Source organism: Ctenopharyngodon idella, chromosome 9 (assembly GCF_019924925.1).
Source record: "Ctenopharyngodon idella isolate HZGC_01 chromosome 9, HZGC01, whole genome shotgun sequence".
NCBI lineage: Eukaryota > Metazoa > Chordata > Actinopteri > Cypriniformes > Xenocyprididae > Ctenopharyngodon > Ctenopharyngodon idella.
In genome coordinates this window covers 11512684-11540213 of record NC_067228.1, presented here as the reverse complement: position 1 = coordinate 11540213, position 27530 = coordinate 11512684, and the positions used below count along the sequence as shown (strand labels likewise).

Sequence of the window (27530 nt, the reverse complement as noted above, 5' to 3'; positions counted from 1 at the left end):
CAAAGGGGGCGCTCACGAGCACCCTTCTTTAAGCTTAAATGACGAATGGGACACCCTACGGTCTTGTGGACTTAACGGACACGCAGCGGCCATTGTAAGTCCACAAGACCGAAAATGCACATGAAGTGTGCCATTTGGGACAGGGCATCAGACGACGGCATCTGTGTGTTGTGCCAGCCAGACGGCCACCGTAGCTTCACCGAAAGGGAGGGGTGTGCGTCGTTAGGTGCAGTTCGCAATCTCACCCTAGATGCCGCTAAAATGTACACATTGCACCTTTAAGTTTCCCTGATCATGCACATTAAATAACATTTAATTTAATCTTAGTTACTTAGTATTCGGTCTTAGTTACCATAAATATTCAGTTACCCTGAATACTCATACTCATGTGCATTACCCTGAGTAATGAAATAATTTATTTTATTTTATTTTATTTTATTTTATTTTACTTTATTGTTTTATTTTATTTTAACCTCATTATGTCTTGGTTTGGCTTTAAAATTATATGAATGCTGCAATAAGAATGTATATGTTAAAGTATATGTCTCAGACATTGTTTTTGTCAATATTCTTGCCTGTGACATTTGTGATATATTGTATATGTCTTTATCTAGTTGCTTTTCAAACTCAGCAATGCCTTTGCTCTAAGTAGATTATGTTCAATTACTGATTATATTCTGAGTGTGAAGATTTATCTCAAACCAGAGCAAATGCTTGGTGACGTTGAAACGTCAGTGGGTGCAGTACTGTGTCTGTGTCTGTGTGTGCTATGTGTCTGCAGTATTTCTGTTCTTCGCCCTGTAGAAAGAGTACAGGAGGGATCTAGAGGAAGGGGTGAAGGGTAAAGGGCTTACAGTGCTGGAGGAAACTCCTGAGTTACTGAGAGCAAAGAATGCTACTCATATCCTGTGTGAGGTAGGATGGCTAAAGCTTAAACTGACTTATCTTACCTGTACTCCTCTCCCACAACGCCTCTCCCACAACGCCAAAGTTCCTCCTCATCACACTAATCAGGCAGAAACTGGTCGTTTTGCCTCTTGCTAATGAAAATACTAATCAAGCTTATGGACTTCCTCTATAATGCACCATATAACCGGGTTTGGTAACTTATCCCACTGAGACTCCCACTAAATGTAATTTTGTTTTTCAATTCTAAATGTTCTCCCTTATTTTTCTTAGTTTTCCTTCACAGCTTTGATGTTAGTATCATCTATTTTTTCTTCTCCTTTTCCTTCTTTTTTATGCTGCTTTTTATTGTCTTTGTAGCCCACAGGAATGTTTCTTGGTGTGAATGTAAAGTTTACTGATAAACAAACATATGGACATGATCTCATTTCTGCCAAATTTCTGCAGAGAGAGTACAAGAAATCATTGGAGCAAGAGATCAAGGGAAAAGGCATGTTGGCTTTGGCCACTGACACTCCAGACTTCTTGAGGGCAAAGAATGCCACAGATATCCTCAGTCAGGTACACAGATAATCTCCAACCCATCAATTCAGTATTTCAGAGGTGATTCCATCAACTATTAGCACCAACATTTCAACAATACATTGATTGCTGGTTAATTGTTTTCCAGGCCAAGTACAAGCAGAATGCTGAGCATGACAGAGCCACATACACCACAGTCATTGACACCCCTGACATCCTCCACGCTCAGCAGATCAGGAACATTGTGAGCCAGGTATGAGGGTTGCTCATTTTTACACTGTATTAAGACATTTAGAACTTTTTTTAGGCACATTTTGGTAAAAGGGCTGCAGAAATTCATATAACAATGAATAGAAAACAAAACCGTTCATATAATTTTTCAGCTTGACCCCCTGAGGTTGATGATCAGTTTATGAAAGTTAATCATTAACACTTTTTACTATTTGTTGGAAAATTGACGTATTTGTAGACATTTTTAGATGGTTTTCGGATCTGTTTTGTACCTTGTTCATGGAAAGTGCTATAACGCTACTATCCAGAGCCTCTGGTTTTATAACCGTTTTTATGATTTTTTATGATTCAACTTTGTATTTAACCTAATAGAAAAAGTACAAGGAGGAGGCTGAGAAGACCATGTCACACTATGTGCCTGTGTTGGACACTCCTGAGATGCAAAGAGTGCGTGAGAACCAGAAGAACTTCAGCACCGTAAGTGTTTCTCCATGGGCTTTGAGCCAGTCCATATTATGTTCCTCTTGTATTCATCTTAGCCTAAATGTGGTATTTGTATTCTTTATTGTCTTTGGTCCCTGTCTTTCATGTGTTTGTCTATGAAAAATAAAGAAGAGAGACAGATATTAAAGAATAAGCAGACTGGTTATGTGGCTTAGTTAGTTTATTTTATTTTATTTTAATAATACACAATTCTCTTGATTTTGAACATTTTTGGTTGCACTGTTTTCTCTTGTTGCATTTTTGTGTCATTTTTGACTGCCTTTGTGCTCTTTTCTTTTTAGCTTCAGTACCAGATTGACCTTAAAAACAGTAAGGGCAAAGTTTCAGCAGTAAAGGACACTCCTGAAATGCTTCGTGTTAAAGAAAATACAAAGAATTTCAGCTCGGTACCTACTGCCTAATGAGTATATTTTTTTTCCCAACATTCTAACCCCAATTTTTTTTGTTTTTGGTCTTTTTTTCTGTTCTCATTTCTTGCTTTACACCACCTTTTCCATTTTTTTTTCTGTATTACAACCACAAGTTAACATTTCTTGACATCCAGTTCTTTTTATTTAATATAAATATAGATATCCTAAACAGACCTTAGTCTAATGTAGTCATTAACTTATAGTCATAAACTAGCAAAGCCACTAACAGTAATCATCAAATTTGATGATGTTGACCTTTCTTCATCCTAAACAGTAGCTCTAACCATTTTACAAGCTTAATATTTACATATTTTACCTCTTTGGTTTGTATTTGTCTTGTGTGTTTGAAATGTTGTGTGTTTGAAATGTTTTATATTCTTTGTTTGTCCATCTCTTCTCAAATGTTTAGTCTGTTTTTATGTTGCGAGGACACATTCTGAAGCGTCTCCAGACAAAACAAATGAAAGTTACTTATCCTAAGATAAAAACCAAATGTTAATGCCTCATTATGCTTGTACAATTCTAAAGATCCAGTACAAAGAGGAGCTTGGGCAAGGAACAGCCATATCTGAAACCCCTGAGATGGAAAGAGTTAAACGCAATCAGGAGGCTATTAGCACGGTACACTGTGTTGTGACCCCACCATTCACCCTGATTCCCATTGGAGTGCCCCCAGAAAACAACATAATGCCTCCTTTAATTACAATTTTAATCAAAATTCTCTCAGCATTCTAAAAAATTTTAATGTCAAACACAAACTTTCATTTTAATATAGACCATCTAATATGAAGTAATCATTTTAAATACATTTTTCACTTTCACTTTTTCACTTTTATATAGCCACCGCCTCTCATAATTTTAAATAACATAATAACATAGTCCATATATTTATCCATCTTCACCTGACACTAGTTCCAAGACTTGACTAGTGTTGCATTGTCTCTTTTTTTCCCTTTCTTCCAATTTCTGCATAAATGTGTCAATTCTCTGACTTTATCACTTATTTGATCCTGTCAATTATTTCTCCAAATGGACCTGAAATGTGTATTAGATTAAATACAGGGATTCACTAAGTCAAGGCATTTCTATACCTGACCTTCCTGAAGTGAAGCGTGTACGGGAAACTCAGAAGAACATCAGCTCGGTAGTGTTTTTCTCTTTGAGAAGACTCCTTGCTTTAATCATTTTACTCTATACTCTCATTCTTCATCTTTGTCATTCTTTAAAGTCTCATTTTACCCCTTCTTCAGCTTATTGGTAAGGATAAACATCACTAAATAAACCAAAATCTCCATTCTTTACCATTCAAAATTTTTGGAGTCTGTAAGATCTAATGCTCACCAAGGCAGAGTTTATTTAATCAAAAATATAGTAAAAACAGAAATGTTCCGAAATATTATTCAAATTTAACAGAACTGTGAATATATTTTAAATGTAATTTATTCCTGTGATGGCAAACCTTAAATTTCAGCATCATTACTCCAGTCTTCAGTGTCACATGATCCTTTATCATCTATTTAGCATTTGCTGCTTAAGAAACATTTCTTATTTTTATCAATGCTGAAACAGTTGTGCTGCTTAATACTTAGTGGAAACCTTGATACATTTTTTTCATGATTCAAAAGAACAGCAATTATTTGAAATAGAATTTTTGTAGCATTATAAATGATACTCCATACATTACTTTGATCAACTTCATGCATCCTTGCTGTATGAAAGCATACATTTCTTTAAATAATAATAATAATAATAATAATAATCTTACTGACCCCAAACTTTTGAATGGTAGCCTTCATACCTCACACCATATGACCAAATTATTTACAGCTTTGTTTTCTTGCTAGAGATCCATGTTACACTTTTGTTTTCATGCATTTTGTTTCTTTGAAACCTTTTTTTTTTGTCTTTTTGTTACTCACTGATATTTGAAGATTATTTAGATTATTATTTCAAGTAATATTTTACCTTTGTTTTTTTGTTTTGTTGCCCCATTGCCTCTACATGTTTAAAGATCAAATACAAGGAAGATTTGGGAGGAGGAACAGCTATTTCAGAAACACCAGAGATGGAGAGAGTTAAACGCAATCAGCAAATTATTAGCACGGTACACTGCGGTGTGACCCTCTATCCCACCCATAAAACATTCCCTGTTCCTCGTCTCTCCATCATCTACGAAAACCCTTTAGCCTCCATCTGTTTGTACTAGTCCCTCTAGTGACCCCAAGAATAAGTCACTGCATCAAATCATTCATAACAATAGCTGTAACTCTCATGTAGCTCATGTGACAAAATCCTGTATTCCCTTTTTTCAGTAATACTTAGTATTTATTTAGCTGCGGCTAATAATTAGCAACTGATTCTTCCGTGTAATAATTAGGTACCAGACCATAAAAAGTTAATTAGTGTTTAACTTTTTAACAAACTGTTTGTTACAAAACCTTGAAGGTAATAACTAGTTTTAACTTTGTATTGTTGATAAAAAAAAACATTATCAGTTCTTTGCCAACACAATTGCTTTGCTCCAAAACCTAGCAAGCTGCCTACCAAGGGAGCATTTTAAGGCATCATAGGCACACTCCCGACCCAAAAGCGGTTACGAAAAGTTAACAACTTTATGTACCTTTATGCTTGAGTATTACATGGTGAGTCTAGTCTAAATGCTAAATGCTATTTGTGTAGTATATAAAACTGCTGCCTATGTAGAGATTTACAAGTATGCCTCTTATGAGCACTTATAATGCAGTTTTAGAAGGCAGACACTTAGGTAGGCAGCGAGCAGGCTAGGGTTTGGAACAGAGCTAATAATATTGTGTATGCCATCTTTGTGGATGTACATTCTGTCGCTGTTTGCTTCATGTTTGTGTTGTTTATATGATATGTCATAATTAATCCTTGGGTAGATAAAATACAAGGATTCGCTGGGTCAAGGCACAGCCATGTCGGACCTCCCCGAGATGAAGCGGGTCAAAGAGAATCAGAAGCACATCAGCTCGGTAGTGGAAGCTCCACAGAGTTTACTTGAGAGTGGCTCTGTTCCCCATTAACGCTTCCTGTATACTTCTTCATTTTCCACTCTTACAAGGCTATCACTTATGAAATGTAATGCTTAAACCTCATTTTCATCTAATGTAATTCACCACATCATATACCACCATAGTTAGGTCCCCTTTTGCTGTGAGTTCAAATGTATGGGATTATTCAACACGCAACTCCAAACATTGTTCCTAATCCAAAATGAAAACAACACCTGATGTCCCATATTTGTTGTTTTCCCTTCCCAACCAGTTTCCTCTTTTTAAACCTGGGATATAAGCGCATTGTGTGTTTCGTGTGACGTTTGATGTGATTCTTCAGACAGTGACTCTTGCGTCTGTCATGGTGTTTTGTGTCTGACTGGCCTCTTGGGGCGCTGTTCTTTTCTACTCTAGGTTTTGTATAAGGACCTCTCTGCCAAGGGAACGCCTGTGGTGTTCACTCCAGAGATGGAGCGGGTCAAACGGAACCAAGTACAGATTAGCTCGGTACTCACAGCCACAGGACATGAGTGTGTGTGTTTGCCGCGTGTAAACGTAACCGCTCTAATACCCTCATTTCACATAAGAGGCTAATAATATTAACTTTATTCTTCCATATGCTGAATTTAATTAATTCTGTAACTTATCATCATCATCATCACTACAAAACTTCATCTTGGGACCCACCTACTTTTAATCCAGCCCTCTGAAGATCCTTCTAATTCATCTGTCTGAATTCACCATAACACCCAGGGTTGTGCTGATGGATGTCATATTTATGTCCTTTGTATGTCTAACGTCCTGATTTCCCGGTGTGTTCTCCACAGGGTCTTGATACATAATCATAATCCAGGATGGTATGGTTTCTAATATATGTATTTGCTGTGTTGTCTTTTGTCCAGGTTCTGTACTCTGACAGCTTCCGTAAACAGGTGCAGGGCAAGGCTGCCTTTGTGCTGGACACCCCTGAAATGAGACGTGTTAAAGAAACCCAGCGTAACATCTCTGGAGTAAGATGACATTTACATCTTGACCTTGATCAGCAAAATGCAATGTACTGATTTTTCGATATTTTATGAAGGTCAACCCTGTTGCATTCAAAAATGGGAGTTAAATGTTACAAGGTTGAGGATATTAATATTATCTACAGTCAGTAGATGAACTGAAAAAACAAACAAAAACTAACTGCTAGCTGGCAGACTAGTTCTTAAGTCACAGTCTTAATAGTGGCTATGTTTTGCAACTGGTCCTTGAACATTTTTAAAACACTAGGTCACTGAGATATACCTTACAATAGAGAAGAAAAGACGATCAAAACTTCTGACTTTAAACGGATTGTTGCTGTAGCAGTTTTTTGTGTCTCCTGCCTCATGTTTTGCTGTCTGTTGGTCCTGTCAGGTCAGATACCACCAGGACTTTGAGAAGAGTAAGGGCAGCTTCACCCCCACCATCTCTGACCCCATAACTGAGCGTGTGAAGAGAAACACCCAGGACTTCAGTGACATCAGCTACCGCGGCATCCAGAGACGTGTGGTGGAGATGGAAAGGAGACGTGCAGAGGAACACGATCAGGAGACCATCACTGGTCAGCTGGTTTCCTGTACACACTAAACACACTTGAGAAACAGATTTCTCTTCCTACAAATCTAGAAGAGCATGACGCTTATGAAAGAAATCCTGTACAAATGATACACAGAAACCAAATGAGTTTTGAATAGAGACATTCACTAAAACTGGGTTTACTTTTTCTCAAAGACCTGCGTGTGTGGCGCACAAACCCTGGCTCTGTCTTCGACTATGACCCTGCCGAAGACAACATCCAGTCCAGAAGTCTTCATATGATGTCAGGTGGGTCATTCATCTGTTGTTACTGTACCAAAAAGGCCTTATTACACGGCTCTCTGGAATACTTGATTCTGATTGGGCAATCTTGATGTTCTGCTCTCAGATATTTGTTTAATGACCACTAAACTGTAACAACTGTACATTATTCCTTACACTCTATACACTGTGGTTGTATATTTATCTGCCACATTCTTGATTGAAGACAGTCTGTCAAAGAGGAAGGAACATTGACATGTTTTTCCCATTATTCAGTCCAAGCCCAGCGCCGCAGCAAGGAGCACTCCCGCTCCACCAGCGCAATGAGTGGAGTGGGCGATGAGAAGTCAGAGGTGTCTGAGAATGTGGACCACCATGCATCCCTCTACAGCAATGGCTTTGGCGTCTCTGCTTTACACGGTATGTTTAAAGTGCTTCATTTCTTTGAATTAATACAGTTGGCATGAAATGAAAATTCACCCTATCTATTTTCTAAATGTATGTTATTGATCTTTTTGTGAACGATTCATCCATGTATGTTTCATTTTTTTAAAATGACCTTGTAATGTGTAATCATTACAATCTTCCAATGAAAATGACAGTTTTCTCTGACGTATGCCGAACTTCTCCAGTCATTTAGTCTGCTTAAACCCCATCCCTCCCGGTGTTTACAAGGCGGAGATATGAAACCATTCTGCTGCTCACAATTTCAAGATCATTTGCAATTTATAAATATTACATCTGGAAGAGAGGCGTATGCACGTTTTTTTGTGTGTACGTTTGTTCTCTGAATCACACGTACACACATTTGAGAAATGATTGTAAGATTTCTACGCAACATTTTATAAATGAGACCCCTAATCTACCATCTCGAAGGTACTAATGACGGTTGGAAACAGCTTGTAAAGGAGTTAAGAAAAAGTCTGAATGCTAATTAGCTGAAGAGATATACTTGCAATTTAATCTGCTGTTCTCTCATATAGGATACACGCAGGCCAAGACTATTGAGGTTCAGCAGAGATCCTCCTCTGTGGCAACACAACAGACCACTGTTTCCTCTGTCCCCTCACATCCCTCAACCACTGGAGTAAGTACTGAGAGACCAATGCCAACTTTAACGACATAATAGTATAATAAACTCTATGCTACTACTCTACAATTTCTTAGTCTAAATAGTAACAGCATATTCTAATATAGTGAAGCTGATTGTTTAATATTCTCTTCTTTGCCCTAAACAGAAAACTGTCCGTGCCATGTATGACTACGCTGCTGCTGACAATGATGAGGTGTCCTTCAAGGACGGTGACGTCATCGTGAACGTGCAGTCCATCGATGAGGGTTGGATGTATGGCACTGTGCAGCGTACTGGGAAAACCGGTATGCTGCCTGCCAACTATGTGGAAGCCATCTAAATACAACTACTGCCCTTTCAAACTCCTTGTGGATGGGGAGTTTGATATCCACCAAGACAGAAACAAGCATTATATGTGTACTAATATTAGTCTAAGTAGTTCTGCTACTGTTTGTCCTCATTACTGTTATGAAATTTCGTTTTTGCCCATGTCACTAAGTCTATTGTGGTTGTGGCATGAGAAACTGACAAACTATACATACCTATTTAAGTCACAGACAATTGTATTTATCTTTTTGTTCTATTCTAACAGTTAAGTAACTGGAGCCCATTATTTTTGTATATTGCAATCACACTACATTCAAAAAAGGCCATCCTAAAAGTTTTAACAAAATTTTGCACAAAGAGAGATGGGCTCATGGTTCACTTTATACGTGAAAAGGAAAACCAGAAGTTGTGTTTTATAAAAACCGAACAGAGGCACTAAAGTTGCCACACATGAACATGAAAAAGAAAATAAAAACTTGAAAATGTTTAGGACACACCATCAGTTCTTTTAAAGGGAAAATGTATTGATTTAAAAACAAGCCTCCTCCCTCCCTTGCTGAAGGCTGGCCACTATTTGCATGTGTGTTTTGTTTCTTTGATTCTGTAGGTGTGGGGTTAGAGGAAGATGTATACCTTGAATCAGTAGCTAATAAAGCACACCACGCTTCTGCAGTAAATCTGTTTCCTGTCATGGATTTGGTGACATTATTGGTCAACAACACAGGGTTTGAAATTTCTGAAATATATCATAAAAGGATAGTTCACCCAAAAATCATTTACTCGCCCTCTTGTCATTCCAAACCTGTTATTTTCATTCATCTTCGCAACACAAATGACAATATTTTTATCCATCCATTTACGTGAATAACAGTTCATTTTTGGGAGAACCATCCCTTCAATAGTATTTAACCCAAATTCCTTTAATCTGTGAAACCATCCTTCTATTACAGGGTTAGTTCACCCAAAAATGAAAATTATGTCATTTATTACCCATAAGACCTTTGTTCATCTTTGGAACACAAATTAAGATATTTTTGATGAAATCCGAGAGCTGTCTGACTTCTCCATAGACAGCAATTTAACCACTACTTTCAAGGTCCTGAAGACATCGTTAAAATAGTCTACATAACTACAGTGGTTCAACCTTAATTTTATGAAGCGAACTTGGGTGAACTATCCCTTTAACATTACTTCAAGTGATGGTTAACAAATGTTAATGCTATAAAAAATAAATTGCTCATTGTCAATAAGTAAAAATACAATTTTTTTTTTGTATGTTCAATATTTGTTAAACTTCACAGTGCATTAATGTTATTAAAAAAAAAAATATGTCTTACAAATTTTAAAATGTTTTAGTTTGTTGAAATTAACATTAAGATTAATAAACGCTGTAGAAATAGTCCAATGTTAGTTAATGTTATGTTAAATGATGTATTTGTAAAGTGTCACCATGTTTCATTTGTTAAATACATTAAGTCAGCATCTTTGCCAGAAAAAAAAAAAAAAAAAAAAAAAAAAAAAAACACCATCTAATTTGTAATGTTGTTAAAAGACTGCGGGGAAAAAAATGCACCAAATATTAAAAGAAAAGACACATTTTATTAATACTATAGTTTTATTTCTTTAAAAAAAAAAGAAAAAAGAAAAAAAAAAAAGTTTCCTTGGCATCTCAGTACAATTTTACAGTCTTAAAAATCACTCAATAAAATACATAGACACTTGCGTAGCAATGGAAATGACTTTTGGCCATTTAACTCTATTCTTTGAGAGAGCATAATTAGAAATTCATCTACTCTAAAATTTAAGCTAAAACTTGAGGGATGAGTAGTCCACTGTTAATCTTCAAATTTAAAAGTGAATTCTTGTGTCAGGAAAAATGTCTCAATGTCCTTATGGCAAGCTATCATCAGGATTTCTCAGCAAGCGTGACTGCAGATGGGTCACAATGCTTCTCATCATTCCGCTCAGATGTTCGTGCATCAGGCCCAAGTGGTTGGGTGAACAGCGACCAAGTTCCTCTGAAGTTAAGCGTCCACCAAGTGCTACAACATCTGAGAGCAAATCTTGACATTTTTTCTCCTCTGCCATCGGTCCTGCATCCATTCCCACTTCTGATGGTTTGTCATCTGCCAAAAGTTCAGAGAAAAAAAAAAAAAAAAAAAAAAGTCAAAGGTAAATCATCAATGTGAATGTCACCAATGATGTACTTTATGGAAGAAATTTTTTTTTACCTTGTGTCTCTCCTGGTGTTTGCTCCTCATCTTGGTTTTGAGGAAGCTCCATCTCTTCAGGCTCAGATGTCATTTTCTCCATTTCATCAAAACTCTTGAGGTCATCAGAACGCCCTTTTCTCTGTATGGCCAAATGTCAGGTGTAAGAATGATCTTCCATAATAAAGGGGAAGATAGTAATTTAAATAAGCTACACATTACCTGCTGTTCATGATAGGTTTTAAGTGCTTTCCTCACATTGGACAGCTTCGGTGAACGAATAGGAAGTGACTTGATTTCACTAGGGGTAAGAGCACTCAGGTCTCCAACTGTTTTAATGTTCCTGGCTCTAACAAGTTGACCAAAGCCACGAGGCCTGAACGCAGATAAATAAACAAATTTAAAAAAAAAAAAAAAAAAAAAAAAAAAAAAAAGGGAAAAAGGAATGAACTTAAACTGAACCCAAGGTGTCTTGAAGGGGAAGTGGGTACTCTGGCTTACCACATGTTGGAGGATATCTGCGGTAAAACAGCCTCTACAGGGGTAGAGCAGCCAACAAGTGCTGGATAAACACAATCTTTAGCAATAGGATGTGGCTCCTGGCTCATCTCTGAAATCTACGATAAAGAAAAAAGGAATATTTTAAAACCATTTCCACTAGTTCAAATAAACTAAAGTCTGATACAAACCTCTTTTTTATTTATTGAATTTAAAGAAATTAATAAATGATTAAAAAAAAGATTGACCTTTATGAATAAGCAGACTGTAGGAGATTAATATAAACAGAAAAAATAAAAATAAATAAGTACATTGCAAGAGAATACTTACCAGGCATTTTTTAGAGCTTTTGGATCCAGGGCTACGGAGGTTACGTGGACTTAGACTTGAATAGCCTTTTGTGGGTGTAGTGATATACTGCATGAAGACATTTAACAACAGGCCATGAAAGAAATGTTGAAACAAGCACAGTTTTACATCTAGATCTAATTAATTTCAAAACTCATTTTACACACCTTCGACTGTCCACTCAAGACTTTTGACCTAGGTGAGCTTGTGCGAATAACCGGACTACGTCTATCAATATCATCAGCCAGTTCTTGATGGTAAATTGGGGTTGCAAAAGACACTCTGCGAGACTGCACAACAACAAAAGTTACATAGATGGATTTTCTCTTTGTATGAAACCACTATAAGCTTACATTACAGTTGTTTCAATTAATATTTAGACAACTGGACTCAACTAATACCTTATGAAGGGGGGATGGGGTATCTTCTTCACATGTTCTCTTCTGTCCCTTCTTCAGAATACTGGTAGATGGTGAAGCAGATGGTGACCATACTCGAGATCGGTTTCTGCTCGGGCTCTGGCCAGGCTCTAGCTCACCACTGAGAGCATCTAAAGGTTTAGGCTTGAGTGGAGAATCTAAGCAGGCTTCAGATGTACTACTTTGAGGTAGTACAGACAACTCTTGTATATCAACAGAAAGAGCCTGGTTGTCAATCTGAGTGTCTTTGTCCTTCTCGATGAGAGCAACATTATTGTCAAGTAATTCTTTGCCATTTGACTCCTCTGGCAACACAACCTTTTCTCCACTCGTCTCTGAAACAGCAAGGTCTTCACTTTCCTTCACTGCATCCTCCTGCTGGACATGTGAAGACTCTAGTTGCTCTTGGCATATAGATGCATCTTCCACTGGGCGACCTTGACTTGGAGATGTGTCTTGAGGTGTTGAACTTTGGAGAGGTTCTTGACTTACTGAAGGGTTGTCCAATTCTTTGTTGTGCTTTGGACTATCTGTGCACCCAGAACTCTCTAACTGATTTGTCTCTACCACCAGGACTTTTACAAACACATTGTTTGATTCATCCATTGCGTTGGATAATTCAAGCTGTGCTCCTTCCTCTGCTTCAGACAGCTGAGAAACAATTACACCAAGCTTTGTAATGGGGCTTTCAGAAGATGAAACCTCACATAGGAGTTGAGCAGGCAAGTCTGAAAAATGCTGAACATCAGCATCTGGGAAATCCGCAATTGCTGAGCTCTTGCTTTTCTCTGATACGGATGTTGGGCTTGACTGCTCAGGTTGAGAGTTTATGGTGTCAGCATCAAGTGGAACCTGCTCATTTTTCAGATCCTGTGATTCTTGAGTGTCAACAGCAAGTGGAACCTGCTCATTTTTCAGATCCTGTGATTCTTGAGTGTCAACAGCAAGTGGAACCTGCTCATTTTTCAGATCCTGTGATTCTTGGGTGTCAACAGCAAGTGGAACCTGCTCATTTTTCAGATCCTGTGATTCTTGGGTGTCAACAGCAAGTGGAACCTGCTCATTTTTCAGATCCTGTGATTCTTGGGTGTCAACAGCAAGTGGAACCTGCTCATTTTTCAGATCCTGTGATTCTTGGGTGTCAACAGCATGTGGAACCTCCTCGTTTTTCAGATCCTGTGATTCTTGAAAGTCACTGTTTTGTGAGAACACCTCCTGGATGTTTAAAAAGCAGTTGCAGCTCCTAGATCGTCTACGTCCACGTCCCCGTCCCCTGGTATGTGGGCATTTACGCAAACCATCAGTCTTTAAATCTTCTGATCCAGCTTGTGAAAATGAATTTGCTTCTTCACCCTCTCCCTTATCACAGATGATCTCTTTTTCATCTGTATCAGTTTTCAATTCTATCTCAACTATTTCAGAGCTAATCGGTTCATGTGGCTGACTAACAGGGGCAAGGACCTCTTTATCGTCTTGCTCTTCTTTGGTCTCACTGACTGAAATTCCCAAACTAGTTTCAGGTTTCAGATCTGCCTCATCCTGTGCCATCTCTATTGAAACATCTGATTGAATATTAACATCCTCCTTGTCTGGCACCATCTCAGTAAATTTAGGTTCTGTGGCAACTGGCAGCACCTCAGTGGACAGGGGTTTCCGAAGTCTCTTTTTAGGCCTTGGCCCATCTTCTCTGCTATCAGGGCTTTCAGACTCTGTGTTGTCGGTAGTCAACAAGCCTTTAGATCGTCGAGTTCTGTATCTACCAAGCCCTTGAGAGGAATCTTGGCTCGCACTTAACTCATCAGCATTTACAGTTGATGTAACATCTCTGCTAGAGTCTGTCTCTTCTTCTGCAGTTCTCCTTCTCATAGCTCTTCCCTTCACCATTGTCACTGTTTGGGAGTCTGTCTGACTCAAATCTTCTTTGGTCTGCAAACCAGACATCTCCAGTAACTGGGATTCAGATCTCCTTGTTCTTCGCGTTCGGACAGTTTGCTGGCTATCAGCCTCAGAATCAGAAAGAGGTGTCTGTGAATGTCTCTTTTTTAAAGAAGATGCAGCATTTTGAGGATCATTTTCAGAGTTCTCATCTGCCTCCTTGTCTGTGGATTCATCAAGTTGTGTTCTAGTCTTCTTCGTCAGTCTACCCAGTGACAGCCCCTCAGACTCATTGAGAGTTGGCAGTCTCTCTCTGCTTTGGCTATCCGACTGAGTTACAGGTGAACTCTGGGGAGAGGACTGAGTTTGGCTTGCCCGTGGAAGTGCCTGTGAAGACTCTGCAGAGAAAATCTGTGAAACACTTTGGCTTTTCATTCCTTTACTTTTCTGCTGGTCACCTTCAACTTTAGTGTCCTCTAGAACCTTACTTCTCCTCCTTCCAGTCAACGTGCTACTTGGTGGTGCAAGTACTGACTTCTGTGTGTTTGTCATTGTTGAGTCTGCAACCTGATTGACATGTTCTTTGCCTTTCACCTCCCCTGGATCTTCCCCTGGGCGAACCGGTTTACTCCGCCGTCTGCTCGACCTTCTTGGTTCTTGACTAGATTGAGAATCAGCAAAACTCTGTGAATCTTTTTCAGGCGAGTCTTGTTCCTCCACGCTGGCTTTGGACACAGGACTGCTCTTAACACCCGATGCTTCACTAGATACTTGGGTCTGGGTATCGGGTACCAAATCCTCTTCATCAGTACCTTCACAAGGATGACCTCCTGTTGACTTAATCCCATCTTTGTCCTCTTCCCTTGCTTTCTCATTTTGAGCAGATGGGTCAGTGCTGCTTATGTTTTGAGATTTCTGAGAGTCCTCTTTTGTAGTCTGATTCTGTGAGTCATTTGGAGTACATTCCAAAGACTTTGAAGAATCCAGTCTACTTGATTTCCGGATTGGTGGACCCGTAAATGCAACACTTGCAGGACTTGATTTCCCTTCAACATATTTCTCTAACGTTATGAACGATTGACGTCTGCTGTTGGGTTTAGGAGGTGTACCAGATATCATATCAGATGAACTCGATACATTAGGGCTGGTCCCCTCTAGTCCACTTTTCTCGTGCCCACTCACATCAACTGAGATGCCACTGGATGGAGAACGATCGTTCTCTAAAGTTTGAGCTTTATTTGGCATAGATTTCTCTGGTGTGTCTGATGTGGTGCCTTGGGTTACTTTAACATCTGTGGATGGTTCTTCACTTGTGGTAACCTCCTTGGGGGAGGAAACATTGAAACCAATTAATACACAAAACAAAGCATGCATGTATATCCTCCACATAATCAAATCAGCAGTGCCAGAGTCTGAAAATAGCAGTCTTACCTTCAGGTGAACCTTAGGCTCTTCCTCAGGTTGATCCCTTTCATCTTTCGTCAATTTGTCCCTAAGAAGAAACAATTTGTTGTAATGCAGTGGGTAAAAAAATTTGAGTAAGAGCAAATCCATAATTTCAATACGTACATGGACTCCTCCTGACTCTGAGTATACTGTGAAAAGACACTGGTGTCCTGTGAGGCATCCAAATTATTATAGAGAGCAGGAATGTCAACCCTTATGCAAAATAAATAAAAATCAGAAAACAAATTTTGACATCTCAAAATCATAAATGACAATTTCTTTTCGAAATTCTTAACAGTGACATCTAAACTACCAGACTTTGACATCAAAGATATTGTAAGTTTAAAATTAAAACCATACTGCCTTGCACAATTATACCTTTTTTTCCATGGCGTGGCAGATGTCTAAAATTTGAGAACTTAAATAAAACCTTACCGTTTAGTCCTTTTGACCTCTTTCTGGTGCTCAGTCAGCACTCTCTCCTTTGTCTCAGGTGGAATGAAAACAAAATCTACTGATGCCTCCTCCTCAATAGCTTCTCGATTCAAGGGCTTGGGTGATCCAAAATCCAACTTCATCTAGAGAGGGAATAGGTGATTCGTTGAAGGATCTGCTGTGGTTGCTAATTAAGCACCACCATTGAAATTTTTAAGTTCAGGTGCCTTTTTTTTTTAAATACACTCTTTATACTTACAGACACTGGCTTTGCTACAGGTACAGAGCCTCTTCCTTTAAGCTCTTCTGCCCTCGCCAGAAGAGAGTCCCTCTTTCCAACAGAGGTCATCTTCACCCCACTAATTTGTGGGTCCAGTTGAGAACTCTCACCCTTATTAGAGAACATATCATTAGTAAGCTCTTAGGAACAAAAGAAAAAAAAACTAACAGAGGGGACAACATGTTTGACTGAGGTAAACTGCTCTACATTCTTCAGTTTTACATTGTTAGGAACACTAAACATACCGTATACTGTCCACTGCAATCATCTGGAGCATCAACGGCTTCAAAACCAGGTAAAATCAATGGAGTTTTCTGCTTAGCCTGACTTAAAACAGACCTAAAAGAAAAAAAAACAACACTTTTTGAGTCTCAAAAAAAAAAAAAAAAAAAAAAAAAAAAAAAGGAAAATATTGCATCCTTGATTTAAAAGGTCATGAAACCCCCTGTTTCAGCAGCAGTCAGTTCTCACCACAGTTGTGAAAAATGCTACAGAAGTGGGCGTGGTTAAGCTGTGGTGAGGGGGATGAGGGAAGACTGACAACACAGCAACAGCTTCTGATTCAGTTTTATTTCGCTCTCATTAAAAAAAAAAAAAAAGCTTCCCACAAGCTGCAAATTACTATTACATACAACACAACATACACATGGGATTTGCTATAATTTAATACAGAAATAAACGCATTTTGTTCTCTGCATCGAATATGAACACGCTGTTGCATCTTTTATAACTTATTTTGTGGTGTTTTTATAAGCCGTTTAATCGGTTAAAGAGCCGTAAAGACCTATTACACTCACAGTGTGGATGAATCGCGTTTGTGTCGGAGACACAGATATTGAAGAGAACTTGTGACGCAGAAGCTCTTACAAAGCAAAAACAAACACTCGTTTTTGATCCATTGATGCATCTCTCACTTACTGTATGTGATCTCAGTTTGATTCAAACTTGTGACGCAGAAACTCTTACAAAGCAAAAACAAACACTCATTTTTGATCCATTAATGCATCTCTAGCTTATTGTATGCGATCTCACTGTTTGAAGCACCTGTCAGAGGATGAATAAGGCCGAAGTCCACCTTTCTCCTGTTATCCACCTTTCTCCTGTTATCCACCTTTCTCCTGTTATCGTAGCTCTCTCGAGAAAAATGCTTGCTACACACAAACGGTTTCGATGTGTCTGTATTTGACGGCCAACCAACTTCCCGCAGCCAGTCTAGCCCTGGCAGCATCGCGGGGAAAGCCATGCAATACACCCGAACTTAAAACAAACACTCGTAACCCATGAACTCCTCTCTCATCTATACTGTGCAATGTAACAGTTTGACATGTCTGTCATTTGAAAGAACTGCATGGTGTCCTGAATGAGACGGTGTCTTCTCATAGGATAAGAAAACTCAACACCGATGTGTCATCGAAGTATTATAGTGCGCCACGGTGTAGATTTTAAAACCGGAAGACGAAAATAGCAGGAAAAAAACTCAAAATTAGCCACTTTCCCCCTACAATTAAATCTAACAGATACTAACATTGTATTCAATGTTCAACACACATACCTCTTAATTTTAGAAAATGCCTATACATGTTACACAAATTCCCAAAAATGGCATGAAAACTTACTTAAGAGGCTCAGGGTAAGTCAAGGTGAGTGCTTTTCCAAAGGTGGCATTCCAGAACTGAGTGACCACGGTGCGAATTTGCTTGCTCTTGTGCGGAAAAAGCACACAGAGCAAGGGTGACAACACAGCAATCATCTCATCATTGTGCAGAGTCAGCTGTGTCTGAAGACAGCCAAGCAGGTCTGTGGCTAGTTTCTCCAACTAGGAAATAATAAAAGACTACATATCAGAGCTGCTGTGGTTTTGACTTCAAACTTACAACTGGGTAAATTCTTACCTTGTGTCCGAGTGTTGCACTGGGCTTTGATGGTTCATCATAACTTTTATAAATTAAAAAAAAAAAAAAAAAGTGTTACACAAGGAAAAAAGATTGTTCAATGTATAAAAGGATGAGAAATCGTCACGCACCTGGAGAATCGTTCATAAAGTTGTGCAAGTGGTTTGGTGAGGGTGAACAGCACCTCTTGTATGAACGTGGGCAATGTGATATTAGTGAAAAGAGTAGACAAGATAGAGACCACTGTCAAGCCAAGTCCATTTAAAGCTCCACAGGTGGGCTCTACAGATTCTTCTGAGGGGTCCACAGAAAGAAATGCATCTAGAGTCTGCATCAGGAGAGTGTGGAAGGTCGAGAGATTCCCCAGAGCTTTGCTTCTCTTGCGTACCCAACTCAAAGGTGTATGAGGAGCTAGGGATTGGCACATGAAAATATGGTCACACAGTGCCATTACACAACTTTGCCCATTTGAAACTGAAGCAAAATCCTTACATTTCATCTTCTGCTGAAACTGTGGGGTGTAAGGAGAGAAGTCAATACTCTCAATGATGATCAGCAAGATATTTGCTATTGCATCTAGCATAGACAGACTCTAAAACAAATGAAAAAAGAAAAACAAAGGTTGAGAAATTATAATCGCCACAACACCCCAATTAGGTGCACAACTGAATAAATCTTCCAAGGTTGGAAATGCCGTACTTTCAGAGAATCACTGTCAAGAGAGGCAGAGATCTTGGCACACAGCTCTTCACAGCATATGTTCTCCTCCGCTGTGGCTACCAAAGCTGAGCAGCGGGCAAATGCCTTGTAAAGCCTGGACCAAGTACTGATCATGGCCTTCTGAGTGACCTATTCAGTAAATAAAATTAAATTAATTAAATATTTGAATAATACTGGAGAAAACATTGTACGAAAGGTAAGATGGGCTCTTACCTGGGGTAGGGCTGAACCAGGCAGGAGATGAAAGACTGGAAACATCAAGGCACTGTAAATGGCACTGAAGTTATGCTCCAGAGCGTCTCCTTGATTCACTTCATTGGTCTGTTCAAACAATGATTTATCAATAGCAGTAAAATACAAGGTTCGACTGGCACTGAAATGCACATTCATTCTATAGCACAGATGATTTCAATTTAGTACCTGAGTGATGGTGTCCGTCAGAGGGTTTACCACCACACTCCACATCCTCCAGAGTTGTTTTTTGTTCTTAACATCCTCCACCCTCCCACTAACTGCTCCTAAAACAGCCTCTCCAAATGCAAGGGGCGATGTAGGTCCACAAAACCCACAGCTCACAAGGGTCTCCAGGCTTGAGAAAAACCTGCCAGATGACAAAGAAAAAGTTGCCCCAATTAAGCAAGCAAACAATTTCATTAGAAATAAAAAAAAATAAAAATAAAATAAATAATGAGTAAAACTTAGATTTAATGCAAAAAAAAAAAAAAAAGTTCTCTGAAATTAGTTTTGGTTTTGATATTAGGTATTAAAATACTTCAAAATTAAAAAAAAAAATGATGGTTACCTCTCATCTTCAAGAAATGATGAAAGCTGGTTACTTTTATAGAATAGCAATATAAGGAAAAGTGCAGGTGTACCCTGGAAAAGTAGATGTGGAAAAATCTTATTTACACATTCATAATACAAAAGACATGCATGAACTCAAATGGTGAAAAACTGATAAAGATGTTTTTACCAAGGCTTTGCCATAAGCGGTGAAACAGCACTTACGTTCAACACATCCATGTTTGCCACTTGATAAGCTGCAGAACCAAGCACCTTCTGAGGGATTCCTTTAATGGTGGCTTCCAACAAAAGCTGCAGCAAATAATGTTTGAACAATGAAACTCTTTAAACAGCAGGGTCGAACCAACAACCTACATAAATAGGCAGCGCTGCACAGGTCACAGGACTTCACGAAATCAACAATGTCAAAGAAGTGTGTTTTTGGTTGTGAGGGAAAGATAACCTTGCTTCCCAAAGAACCCAGCATTAAGCGGAGCTGAGAGTTTTGTGCTCACACATTACACTGATGCGCTCTCGATATTTGTTATTAAAATAACCATAAAAACTGATGACTGTTGCAGTCACTTTTTTATTGGTTAAAATGAATGGTCTTCTTGTGTTTTTCCGTGGCTGCTCGAGCCCTCAGGATCGGCACTTATGGTTTCATAAACAAGGCCCAGTTCTACGCTGGATTAACAGATCGTTTGAAACAAAGATGGAGCGGTCACAGCAATAATGATCCCGGTCATGAGTCGCCTAAGTGCATATAATGTAAACAACACGAACGTAGTGAATTCATAAATTCATTATTCATGATTCACTATACGCTATATTCATTATAGTGATTCAAAAGTTATTCAGGGATAATGCGATGGTGCATTGTGCGTGCTGCGCGTGCTCGTCACTCTTTAGCTCCGCTCACATGGCACGCCTCCAGGCGCTCAGCTGTTTTCAGAAAGTCTCGGTACAGCGTATGTATCTTTTATAAATAAAAGATACATAAGAAACTCTTAAAATTGTTCAGTGATCAGCATGCCAGACTGCAGTTGGGTTAAGTAACACTGTTTCAGCATCAAAATAATTTAGTTCATTTTCACCATGATGTGCCATCTTACCAGTTCACGTTCAGCAGGCAGAGCATCTGAGGACAAGATGGACTGCAGAGCCTGTAGGAGAAGCGTAAGGACCTCTGAACCCTGTCGTTCCTTCTTATTACCTTGTGACGGGGGGGGGTGACAGGAAAACTAAATTACAATGAGCTAGTATCCACAGCACAAAGAATCTGTGACTTCTGTATCATCTTTGACTTCTGTAGAGTGTAGAATGTTCTGTAGAACGTTCACCTACCAGCTTCTATTGCTGCGCTGACAGAACCGATCAGGTTGCTCCAAATGAGATTAAGTAGTACTTCTGTGGAAAACACTCATATTAGGTGATGAACATGGACAGCATTAGCATATATTTCCTTTACTTACTGATCAATAATATTATATAATAATAATAATAATAATAATAATAATAATAATAATAGTAGTAGTTTGTCTTATTGACCTGCTTAGAAACAAATGTCTAAGATGAAAGTTAAGTTGGCATAAGGACTCATTATGCAGATGACACTGTTGAATACCTGGAGCATGTTTTCCCACAGTAATGAAGCCTTCTCTGGTGGCTGATATGAGGGTAGAGGCATGTCTGCTAAAGAAGGAAGGGCTGGTGAGGAGCGGGTGTGTCAGGGGCTCTGAAAAAAAAAAAAAATAAATAAAAAATACACACGATACATTGACATCTATTAGATCTGAAGGTTCATCATTCCATCACTGTAATTTCACAAACTCCTCATTGTAAAGTGAGGTTCAACATATTAGCTTTAGTAGTATATGAACACAACTCTAGATTACTAATCAAATACACACATTTATGTCACTCATATTAACTTTGCACAGACATTGAAGCCCAAAACATCACTGATAGAAAACCACTATCAAAGCTCAGATAATACTGTGTGTATGATTACCCAGGCTGAGTTGAAGATTTTCTTTAGGAGCTATGGCCGTGACCTCTGGACCCACGAGCCAGTGCAGAAGCATCTCTAGTCCCAGGAGCTGAATGGAGCGGTAGGACTGAGGCGACTGCATACTGCTGTTCAGATTGATGCGAGGAGTAGTGCTCGGCGTGCTGCAGGAGGGAACGCCTGGAGGAACAGGAAAATAAAGTATGATGACATGCCGCTAATATGACAACATTACGGCTGTTACGGTTAAAAAGGACAATAAAAGAACCAAAGAACTTAAAAGGTAAAGTGTTTATATTTCCCCCCCCCCCAAAACAAAAAAAGAAAAGAAAAAAAATTACACACACCACCTTTAAAACTAATCTAATCTGTAATCTCATTCCATCCCCTTTATGTTATGATGAAGGCACAATGAGAGGAAATGAGCTGTACCTGTTTTAGGTGTATTAGGGGTGCCATTGCTTGGGTTAGGTGTTCGAGCAGGTGTAGTCGGGGACTGCAGTGGAGGATCAGGAGGAAGTGTGCTGTGCAGTAGAGGCACGCCAACCTTTAAGGTGGCGTGATGGAAAGAATGGATAGAGAAATTTGTTGCTCTAATTAACCAATGGAACCATGTACATCAGTTACAAAGTCTGCAAAGACCAAAAAAAAAAAAAAAAATCAATGTAAACAGTGAAATTTTACCTGCTCAAAGTTAGTGGACAGGTTGGGTCCGAGCTTGACTACGAGATACCACCACACCTCCAGCTTGGTGAGCAGAAGAGCTTCAGTCCTGACTTGGATGGAACTGAGGGGCTGCATGAGGAGCTTCAGGCGCTTACTGCTGCACAGGATATCTGCTCAAGAGAATCCAGTTACAAGGTAGGATGTAAAAAAGTCATGAACTGTCACTGGCCAGGTAAAGAGAGTTCCCACACCTATTGACCAAAACATTTCCATGGCTGCATCAGTTGTGATTACTGGATAAAGATTTGTAAACATTCAGTCACTAACAGCAATGTTTAACCAATGAGATATTTGAGCTATGCATAAGAAAAATATCCATGACTTTATTTTCATGACTTTCCACAAAGCACAATTTTGCAATTCTCTGATATTCCCTGGTTTTCCATGACAGTGACTATTACACCAAAATATAAAGAAACTTGCCTGGATTAAGGGCAAAATTGTCAATGAGGCTCTTCCAAGCTATGAAAGCAATCTTCTTAATATTAGGAGAAGAGTTGCGGAAACCCAGCTCCTCTAAATACAGCAAGGAATTAATAAAAGCACCGCCTTTGTGGAGTAACTGAAAAGAGACAGAAACACATCCTTATCCACACTAACAATCTCAACATTCAGAACTGAAAAATTGAGACTTGAAGAGCAGCATTTGGTAACTTTGAGCATCTTACCTTCCCCAGAAGTTTCACAAACAAGGGCCAGAGCTTCAGCATATTCGTCTCATTCTTAGAGGCAAACAGCTTCTGCATTTCAGGGATGAGCATCTGGAGGCAACAGAGAAGCATTATGGATATTTATATTTCATATAAATTTACGCACAACAAAAAAAAAGCTGTCATGTACATTCACAAAACACTTACAGAGGACATCATTGGCTCTACAATAGCTGCCACCTCCTGCTGTTTCTCCAGAAGAAGAGGCAAGCCCAGTTCCAGGGCTGCTGCTGCACGCAAGCGCACTTTATTTGCTGAGTGAACCACGAGAGGAATAACCAGCTTGGCCCAGCACACAGCTCCAGCAGCCATCTGAGAGGGGGCCTGCTCCAGCAACCTGACGTTCATCACAAAATCATATTTGCAGAGTATCTCAAGTGTGAAGAACACTGCAAGACGGCAGAACCAAGAAAGAGAAAGCAAGGGAAACTTCAACAAACCTTATGACGACATTGAGGGACTCATGGTCAATGAGGATCGACTGAACCTCTCGGGTCTGCATGGCCTCTAGACTCTTGAGAATCTCTGGGGCCTGAAATGTAGAAAACAACATTTTTAGCCAAAAAAGATGGAAAATCAAGGAGAAAGAACATAAAACCAGGTTTATTTCAAGCAGACCATGCACAGTGAACAAACCTTTTTGGATGCCACCTCTGGCGGAAAATTCTGTTTTGAAATCACCCATAATGCTCGCGTACACGTAAACTTCTCCTTGGATTTGACCACAACATTACAGAGCGTAGACAGTATATCTTCTGAAATATTTGCTGCAGGAATGAAATGGGGGGGGAAACACGATTATGGTCGCTACTTATTATGGAAACAAAAAGTATATTATACTAAAGAATTCAACTTTTTCTATACCTGGTATGACTGAAACAATGAGTGAGTGGAAGACACAGAATCCCAAAGCCTGCAGTGCAGCTTGACACAGCTCCTCGTTCTCACTGGAGATATGAACCTGAAGAGAAAATTAGAAAATTGTTGATACGTAGTTAAGATATACAGCTTTCTGAAAATGTAATCTTTATTTTGAAGTAAGAAATATAATACCAAATATTCAGTTACATAGACAAAGTGCCAGTGAACGAGTCTTAATTCATAGAGGAGACAACTTACCAAAAGGACTTTACTAAGACGTGCAAAATGCTTTACAACCACAGGCAGAAACTGACGCCCTTCCTCTCCATTGAGACGGCTAGGAGAAAGAAAAAGAACCACCAAGACTTATGATCAACCTATTAATAACTTTAAAAAATGACTGCTCAATTGCATCCTTACTTGACACATGAGAACCTGTGAGGTTTGTTCTCACACATCAAGCAAACACAGTAGAGCTTTTGTTTACACCATATTCGCGTTTGTGTGTAAATTAAAAACCTAAATGAAATCTGTTCATCATAAAGCATTTGAGTCTCTCCAGAAGACCATTCAAATTGATTTGATCTCTTTAGGAACTTTTTGAAGCAAGAATTGGAATGAATCTCTCAGGTTTCAATAAAATCTTCATTTGTTTTTCAAAGATGAATGAAAGTGTTATGGGTTAGGAGCGACATGAGGGTGAGTAAATGACAAATTTCATTTTTTCAAATCAAACTTTTGAATTGCAATTTCATATTCAGTATATACAGTAGTTGTTGACAAAACTGCGCATCACTACCAGGGCTGGACTGGTAATCGGGCATACCGGGTATTTTCCCGGTAGGTCGACACAAGGTTATTTATTTTTTTGCCACGGACACGTCCATCGGTTTGTCTTCTGAATTGACAGGCCAAAGTGAGAGAGACCGGCACACAGCGCTGACAAACACAGCGTTGCGTTTCTTCCGCTCTATGACATGATAAACAGTGCAAGACGCTTGATCCATTCAGATTTCATTCCGAATTGTGTTTCATACAGTTGTGTGATATGGGAACATTCCAGGTTCTGTGGCAAATCTAGCTGAAAACAGCCGTGACCATGACGAGGTAAATTTGAAAACGCCAATACACACAACTACAAGCTTGTCAACCCAGCACCACCACCTTTATAGTAATTTACCTTGCAGCTGCCAACAGTGAAGAAATATGGTGTTTTGGCAGAAATGTATTTATTAAAAATGTTGCTATTAGTCTTGTGGAGTATACATCACTTTTATAGATGCTGTTTTTGTATTTTCTACATGTGCTTAGGAGCATGGTTTTACCTGTGTCTACCATGATCTTACAGTTAAACAATGGTAAATTTCATTAGGCCAATTAAAGGATAATTTAACAAAACAGCCTGGTTTTGTTAAAGCCTGGATCCCATGAATTAAGGACAAAGCTTTCTTCTCTTTAAATATGTTTTATAAACATTAGTAGTTCTAATAAATTTTAATTGAAATAAAATGTTATTTCAATGAGAGCCTTATGAAAGATAGATATCAGTGTCTTACATAAATTAGGTGTTAACTCTTTAAAAATATTGTTTTCAACCCAAAATGTCATCATTTACTCACCCTAATGTCATTCCAAACCTGAATGACTTTCTTTGTGGAACAAGTCTGCTTTATGTTGATAAAATAGAAGTTAAGGGTAGCCTAACCAAAATGGTTTGGTTGCCAACATTCTTCAAAATATCTTCTTTTGTGTTTCACAGAAGAGAGAAAGTCATACAGGTTTGGAACGACATGAGGGTGAGTAAATGACAGAATTTAATAGCAGTAAATTTACTTTACTGCATCCCAGCTCAAAATGCTTAAGTGCAATGTTAACTTTGTTAACTGCATTTGCAGTAAATTCAATAATATATTTATGTGTCCCTGTCCTAGTTTTATCTATTTATTTATTTATTTAACATTACTCCAATTTAAGGCCAATTTAAACATTCACGGGGGAACTTGTGGGCTGGGTCTATCCAGGGCCGAATTTTAGCCCCAGTCCAGCCCTGATCACTACAACGCTAAAGGGGTTTATAAAATAAAGCAGACATCCATACATTTGACTAAAACCTACATAAAAGACACCAAAACTGTAAGCAAACACTTACTTTGCGATGGTGATGTAGGCATCTGTCTGCTCTGACAGCCCAGCTGCTTCATCTTCCAGACACTCCAGAAGAGGAAGGAGGCTAGCACTAGATAGTGGTACTGCAGCCATCATCCTCACAACCTAAAAGACATGAAACGCACATTAAAGCAATGCATACAGCATTGATTACAAGACAGACTGAATGTAACGCAATAAAAATGAGATTAAACATTTGCAATTTTAAGAAGTACTAATTCAGTTGTGTAACAGGAGCAGGTCTGTGGTTTTAAATTCTGGACCTCTTAATCTTTTAAAAAATATATTTAGAAACTGCTGTGCCCCTTGGACCTGTAGGATCCTAGAATGACTCTCACCTTTCACCCCACTTGCTACAGCCCTGACTGAGAGTTGTGCATCATGCATTCCTGCGATTAATAGTCGATTATGAAAAACTACGCATAATCAGAATGTGTGAAAAGTTAATATTTTAACCATGTCGTGTTATATTGGTAGTGAAAGTGAGTTAGAATAGATGAATGCATGCAGTACATCGTGTTCTATTGATGCAAATAAGATATTTGATGCATAAATGGCTCTAATGTCTTTAATACAAACCCACAAGATGGAAATTCAGTCATCTACTATTCCTTACTGACACATTTGGGAAGAATAAAACCTCGATTCGATGTTTAGCTAGCCAGGTGCACGAGAGGCTAATAACAATACGCCATCCATCTTTATTAAAACTCTCTGCAAAAGATTATAACGCATATTTTTTTTAATTAATATCAAGTTTTTACTGATGGTTGTGCACTAATATGTCTATCAGTCTCATAGGCAAATATTAGACCACATTATCGTTTGTATTTTAAAGCTATTGTGTTAACATGTGCGTTGAGCGTACAACTTGTGGGCACCTCCCGTGCAACAAACACAAAGATCAAAATATGGCGTTTACTGAAAACTTTAAACGCCGTGTAGGTTTTTGCTGTAATCAACCTAATCCATGAGGAACTTCCTCTACAAAGACTGCAGAGTTAGCGAGCTAGTTACCATCATCATGTTACCCACCCAACCCCCTGAACACACTCATCAACAGACACGACTCAAGATGTCTCACCTCGCGCCTGAGGACACGCTAACAACCACTGAAGGCGATATCATCGACACACGATGTATATCAAAGAATTCGGAGGAGTTTATACAACAGTGTTTATAAGCTATCAAGACTGCGCTGCGTCTTTCCACTCCTCGCTCCCCGCGAAAATGCTGGCGCCAAACATGACGCGCGACTGAAGCGTCACCTTCAACCCGACGTCAACTCCGCCCTCTCATAAATTATGTATTGAATGAATTAAGATACTTTGCCACAACTTGAA

General features: G+C 38.9%; 2 protein-coding genes across 17 annotated transcripts in view; one reads left to right on the top strand and one right to left on the bottom strand.

Annotated features, from left to right (window-relative positions):
• Positions 1 to 9484, top strand: part of neb (nebulin) — a 61977-nt gene extending 52493 nt beyond the window's left edge. The window contains exons 124-139 of one of the 4 annotated variants that reach the window (XM_051905026.1): positions 805 to 915; positions 1354 to 1467; positions 1577 to 1681; positions 2032 to 2136; positions 2445 to 2549; positions 3102 to 3194; positions 3625 to 3717; positions 4585 to 4677; positions 5474 to 5566; positions 6002 to 6094; positions 6490 to 6597; positions 6986 to 7172; positions 7343 to 7435; positions 7685 to 7828; positions 8392 to 8495; positions 8647 to 9484. In XM_051905026.1, coding sequence (XP_051760986.1) covers positions 805 to 915; positions 1354 to 1467; positions 1577 to 1681; positions 2032 to 2136; positions 2445 to 2549; positions 3102 to 3194; positions 3625 to 3717; positions 4585 to 4677; positions 5474 to 5566; positions 6002 to 6094; positions 6490 to 6597; positions 6986 to 7172; positions 7343 to 7435; positions 7685 to 7828; positions 8392 to 8495; positions 8647 to 8820 — 1815 coding nt within the window. In that variant the 3' untranslated portion in view covers positions 8821 to 9484. The remainder of the gene's footprint in view (positions 1 to 804; positions 916 to 1353; positions 1468 to 1576; positions 1682 to 2031; positions 2137 to 2444; positions 2550 to 3101; positions 3195 to 3624; positions 3718 to 4584; positions 4678 to 5473; positions 5567 to 6001; positions 6095 to 6489; positions 6598 to 6985; positions 7173 to 7342; positions 7436 to 7684; positions 7829 to 8391; positions 8496 to 8646) is intronic. The other 3 variants (XM_051905027.1, XM_051905028.1, XM_051905029.1) reach the window with 3 other exon arrangements.
• Positions 9485 to 10390: 906 nt separating this feature from the next.
• On the bottom strand, positions 10391 to 27468 carry rif1 (replication timing regulatory factor 1). Of its 13 annotated transcripts, none has more exons than XM_051905040.1 (38): positions 27272 to 27468; positions 26171 to 26292; positions 24280 to 24358; positions 24025 to 24121; positions 23797 to 23927; positions 23601 to 23692; positions 23308 to 23497; positions 23119 to 23211; positions 22874 to 23012; positions 22409 to 22560; positions 22157 to 22271; positions 21728 to 21904; positions 21341 to 21451; positions 21061 to 21123; positions 20829 to 20929; positions 19939 to 20025; positions 19733 to 19806; positions 19351 to 19531; positions 19144 to 19251; positions 18910 to 19059; positions 18703 to 18802; positions 18342 to 18621; positions 18211 to 18253; positions 17935 to 18134; positions 16564 to 16657; positions 16298 to 16429; positions 16039 to 16181; positions 15727 to 15816; positions 15589 to 15649; positions 13441 to 15480; positions 13237 to 13287; positions 12265 to 13185; positions 12031 to 12153; positions 11846 to 11932; positions 11519 to 11634; positions 11240 to 11393; positions 11039 to 11159; positions 10391 to 10933 (listed from the first exon to the last, which is right to left on the bottom strand). In XM_051905040.1, the coding sequence occupies exons 2-38, from the start codon at positions 26281 to 26283 to the stop codon at positions 10698 to 10700; spliced, it is 7245 nt and encodes a 2414-aa protein (XP_051761000.1). In that variant the 5' UTR covers positions 26284 to 26292; positions 27272 to 27468; the 3' UTR covers positions 10391 to 10697. The 13 variants fall into 13 exon arrangements, with proteins under 13 accessions (XP_051761000.1, XP_051761002.1, XP_051760991.1 ...); XM_051905042.1 differs by having other exon boundaries at positions 12265 to 13134; XM_051905031.1 differs by having other exon boundaries at positions 13237 to 15480.
• Between the last annotated feature and the right edge of the window lie 62 nt (positions 27469 to 27530).

Excerpts from the sequence above, each read along its gene's own strand:
- rif1 (XM_051905030.1), bottom strand. The coding sequence starts at position 26,283 with ATGATGGCTGCAGTACCACTATCTAGTGCTAGCCTCCTTCCTCTTCTG. Across the intron at positions 20,930-21,060 it reads CAGCGCAGCAATAGAAGCTG|GTAATAAGAAGGAACGACAG; the intron begins GTAGGTGAACGT and ends CCCCGTCACAAG. Across the intron at positions 16,658-17,934 it reads ACTTACCCTGAGCCTCTTAA|GTCTGTTTTAAGTCAGGCTA; the intron begins GTAAGTTTTCAT and ends TTTTTCTTTTAG.